The 4,957-nt window shown below is 36.8% G+C and overlaps 1 protein-coding gene across 5 annotated transcripts; it reads right to left on the bottom strand.

The window, feature by feature from the left end:
* Positions 1-500: 500 nt before the first annotated feature.
* Positions 501-4,696, bottom strand: LOC101742670 (WD repeat-containing protein 91). 5 transcript variants are annotated; one of them, XM_004922397.4, is made up of 5 exons: positions 4,549-4,691; positions 4,199-4,465; positions 3,240-3,389; positions 2,510-2,715; positions 501-816 (listed from the first exon to the last, which is right to left on the bottom strand). In XM_004922397.4, exons 2-5 carry the CDS (start codon positions 4,440-4,442, stop codon positions 586-588), a joined length of 831 nt encoding a protein of 276 aa, XP_004922454.1. In that variant the 5' UTR covers positions 4,443-4,465; positions 4,549-4,691; the 3' UTR covers positions 501-585. The 5 variants fall into 5 exon arrangements, with proteins under 5 accessions (XP_004922454.1, XP_012549857.1, XP_062530082.1 ...); XM_012694403.3 differs by having other exon boundaries at positions 4,545-4,674; XM_062674098.1 differs by lacking the exon at positions 3,240-3,389 and having other exon boundaries at positions 4,549-4,696.
* Positions 4,697-4,957: the final 261 nt, after the last annotated feature.

The raw sequence follows: 4,957 nt of genomic DNA, 5'->3' as shown, positions 1-4,957 counted from the left end.
ATGAAGAAACTATGGTAGAAGAGTTGGTTCTTATGGTTCTATCGTAAAGCAATTAAAGTTAGACCTCTTTTTAAGACGATTTTATTAACCTAACGCTGCTTTATTAGGTATTTGACGGAATATTTATTAGCAATTTTCATTATTAATTTGAAACTAGAAAGTTAGATCCCCGACCTAGATGATGGGGTAACAAACAGCCGCCGTCGCCCTAGACGTGTTCTTTCCGATTCTCTCGATCCACTGTCGATGCTATAAGGCACTCCAGGCATAGGTCACCGACCGCTCTCCGTGTATCGTGCTCACAGAGCACTCCCAGCAGTACAAAGCACGGGGACTCCCACGGTGAAGGAATAACATCGTGTAATAAAAATCAAACCCGCAAAATTATAATTTGCGTAATTACTGGTGGTAGGACCTCTTGTGAGTCCGCACGGGTAGGAACCACCACTCTACCTATTTCTGCCGTGAAACAGTAATATGTACATATAAAACGAAACGGGTATTTATTATATATTTATTATCCATATTTTAATTAACATTAGACGGGTATGCAGATTGCAAGCCCAGCAAAATTTTTACAGTCAATTAATTCTGGCTTTGTGATCTGGCCGCTTTCCTTCCCATGACTGGTGTATTTCCCATTCGTAATAAGCTCCGTAGGCCCCTGGCTTCTCGCGTGCTGTCCAGCTGTTCGGACGGTACCGCGCAGAAGTCGTCCACGAGGGGTGCCGTGCCACTAAGACGCTCCGCATACTGACTAAGGCGCGATTGATGAGTGGTCGGAGATGTCTTATCCATAGGTTGTTGTTGTAGCGTCTAAAAAATTATTTTCGAACACATTATTATCGCTAAGTGTCCAAGCACTGTCTTGCCGCTCAATCAATTACGTTCGTGATTGTACGGATGATGTAACTTAAAGAGTGGCACTGAATTTAAAAAATAAATAAAAAAAGCGGTAATAGCTTGTCATGTCATGTTTATGTCAACTAATGGCTTCTCTTCATAATCGGCCATGATGGGCGATTATAGATACTCATGGCTCCTCTTCACAATCGGCCATGATGGGCTAACAAATGATCGTCCATCATCGCCGCCATAATCGGGCAACTCTCCACACAATCGTAAACGTTCATTTACTGACTGTCTACTGATATGTTAAGGCGTCTAGGTATCGATGATGGAAATCGAGGGGATCGCGGCTGCGGCAATATTTTTAGTTAGCTCATATAGTCATTTAGTTATTGTGCGCGAAAACAGAATCGTGAAAACTCTTTTTTTTATTGCCCTTGTAGACAGACGAATATACCTGATGGTGAGTGGTTATCGTCGCCCATGGACTTCAGCAATGCTAGGTGTAGAGCCAAGCCGCTGCCTACCGATAACTATAAAAAAGATGGAGGAAGAGAAGTGGGTGGTGGCTATCAATCGGAACAAAACAAGGTCCACGCAACCATAGTTTTGTAGTCGACACAATTGACACACACTCGAGACAACTACATCCTGACTAATCGGCGATGGTGTGGACGCTCACACAATCATGGGCCATCATTCCTTTGATCTACCGACACAACGCCTATTGCGCACGATCATACGCGATGATGGTCGATCACAGACATTTATGCCCTCTACACTATCGTGAGTTTCTATAATCGCCCATCATGGCCGATTGTGAAGAGGAGCCATTAGTTATCGACCCCATTATCTCGGCGGGCGGATGACAGTTGTAGAAATTGTTATAAATTTTAATTCTATTATATCAGAAAAATCCAAGGCGTTGTCTATTGCACAAAAGTCACGAAGATCAGTCGAACAGAGGACTCGAAATACAGTATAGAGAAAGAAATGAGGAGAGGGGCCCTGAGAAACACTAGAATCAACTTCTAGAGTACAAAATCGATGATTAAATAAGTTGTCTTCATAAAATACAATAATTTAGACCGAGCTTCTATTTCGACCTTCTATCTCAACGTGGGTAGTAATATTCACGTTATAACGTCTACGGGCACTGGTAACCACTTTGTACCGGGTGGGCTGTGAGGTCATTCACCTATCAACTTAGATAAATAAATAAAAGTTCTCCAAGTATAGCAATTTTTACTGCTTGAATTAAGGCCAAATCTTACACTTTGCATAAATTTGTTTATTACGGTTTGCGTGGTATGGACGTGTGATGCGTAGAGAGGATGCATGTGACTAGGAGATGTACGGAAATGGTAGTTCAAGTTAGAGAGGGAAGATGTTGACCGAAGAAGACATGGATGGAGTGTGTGAATGACAATATGAGAGAAAGAGAGAGAGAGAGAGAAAGAGGAGTGAGTGTTGAGATGATGGCTGATAGAAGAGAATGGAATAGAAAAATTCGCTGTGCCGACCCCATCTAGTGGGTTAAGGTGGACAAAGAAGGAAAAGAAGATTATATTAATTTGGTTTACAAATACCTATGATAGGATGATCATAGTGTATGATGATTCAGTAATGACATCAATTACCTTTTTAATTAATCAATTACCTTTCCACTGACCGCAGCTAACTTATCCTGTAGTTTTTTTACAAGTATTGCATCACTTTCATAGCTTGTTAGTGTTGGTTGTGGCATACATTGGAACACTGTTGCCAGTAAATTGTGAAGAGATACCAGCACACTGTCCTGCCATGCTCTAGTGAAATACAAACTAAATGAGGGATTTTCTTCCGGTTTCTGGATGTAGGGGAACGCTGAAAAATAATGCTTGTATATTTTAGATGTAAATTACAGAGAAATTTATGTTGGAATATGAAGAAATATTTTTGTATGAGATAAAACTTTATTCATAGGATTCCTAATTAATAAATGCATAATTTTTAATATTGAGCTCAGAGGACCATAAAGCATGGTAGGGCCAAAAGGAAAAAAAAATTGTGTCAGATACATAGACATTGCTGAGACACGAAAAACGTACGACAGTATAATATTATTTTACGATAATAATAGTAAGGGGAGATGAATATGCTAAGTTACTATTATAATTGATTTTATAAATTAAAATTTCAAACAAAGTAAGTTTCGAATATCATTAATAGCAAATTGTACTGGTTGATACCAATAAAATATAAAATGGCCCTGACGGGCTTGCTTTACGATTATTTTACGATACAGAAATCTTCTTCCCTCTTAAGCAGATGATGATATATGGCTGCATTACTATTAATATATTAATGAATAATTTATTGTATCAAATAATTATTATATGAAATCTTACTGAACCACTCCTTCCATTCATTCTGTCCTTGTAATTCTGGCAACATTTTATTAAAGAAATCTGTTATCTTTTCATTTCTTATTAAACTGGTATTCTGTGCAGCTGTCACTAAGTACAGTTTATATAAACTATATTCTAACTTGCGAATAGCTGAAATAAAATTACTAAATAAGTATTTAATAGAACTTCATTTTGGTGCAAGCTATAGGTCCTGATTGATCTTACTTGGGATCTTAGACTATACAAAGTATGATATTGCAGACACCAATATTATCTACTCTAAAAGAAATTGGGCAGCACAGATGCTCTGCATAGTTATTTATTTATTTATTTATTTTTCATGCAATATGGTATCGCTCAGTAGAGCAGGAACTGGGCATCTTGGGCATGATGTGGGAAGAGCTAGAACAGACTGCCTAAGACCAATGCAAATGGAAGAATTTGATTTGAGCACTACACCCCAGCAGAGGGTAATAAAAAAAAGAAGAAGAATATAGTAGAAGAATATTGCACAGGTTTTCTTAGCAACGTAATGCACAGCAATGTCTAACTAAAATTATTATGTTTATAATTATCTTTTAATAAAGGCCAACTAAATACAATATTATCTGTGTTCTTAATATTACGTACAGCAATGAAAATATTTATGCTAAATTTGCTCTAGAGACAACTATTTAATTTTATAACTTTCACTTTTGTACTATACTGGAAGAGTCTTACATATTTCATAATAAGCATAAGTTAATTAGATTACTGTACTGTATTGTAGTTTAAAAATTGACTTAGGACTCATGTCTCAAGGTGGGTGGAAGCATTGACGCGTTTGATGTCTCTGAGCCCCGGTGACCACTTAACACCGGGTGGGCTGTGAGCTCGGCCACTCGTCTAAGCAACAAAAATAAAATTGTACATTTGTTGTGTCCTACAAGTATTCTTAAACTTTATGAAAGGGCACTCACCAGGTTGTACGTGTATTTCTAATTTCGTAAAAATTAAAGAATCTAAATGTGACCAATATTCCTTTAAGCCGTTGAGATCGGAAACATTAATGAAATGCATAATTTGTTCAATAATTTTGTCAACTCTAAAGCCTTTGTCTTTGTCAGCTTTTAAATCGTTATCAAATGCTTTTAGAGTACTTGCAAAACCTCTAAACAATAAATATTCTCTGACCAACTCGTCCACGAATTGTACATGTGCCATATTTTGACCTAAGCCCGATATTCCTATAAAATTTAAGTAAATGAATCGAATAGTACTGTAGGAAATTAATAAACATGAATAATATTATTAAAAATAAATTACAAACAGTAAGCAGCTGTTTTTGACACCAAAGTTCTGTCTGTGAGTCACAATTTCTTCTCTTGTTAAGTAGACAATGGGAACCTCATCCATACAGTGTAATCTTGGGCTTCAAAGCGAAAGGCATGCTATTGCATGAAAAGGGAAAGAATAAAATTAATTAAATCTAATTAAATAAACTGAGATAAGAAAATACCATATATGTTCGATGAGATGAACTATGATAACGTCTCAGCAAAACGCTAGCAAGTAACCGAGTAGAAGTCCTCTGAACTTTTGTTTCATATTCCCAATTTTGTACACTTTCATACATCCTAAAAGGCTGATGAGAAACCATTAGTACACTTTTAAATAAAGCTTTCCAAATAACAAATAAAAATATTCGACATATTAAACAGAAATTGTAAATTGTATGC

Source organism: Bombyx mori, chromosome 19 (assembly GCF_030269925.1).
Source record: "Bombyx mori chromosome 19, ASM3026992v2".
In the NCBI taxonomy this organism is placed as follows: Eukaryota; Metazoa; Arthropoda; class Insecta; order Lepidoptera; family Bombycidae; genus Bombyx; species Bombyx mori.
Note: the sequence above shows the minus strand (reverse complement) of the source record. Positions and strands in the feature narration are given on the sequence as shown.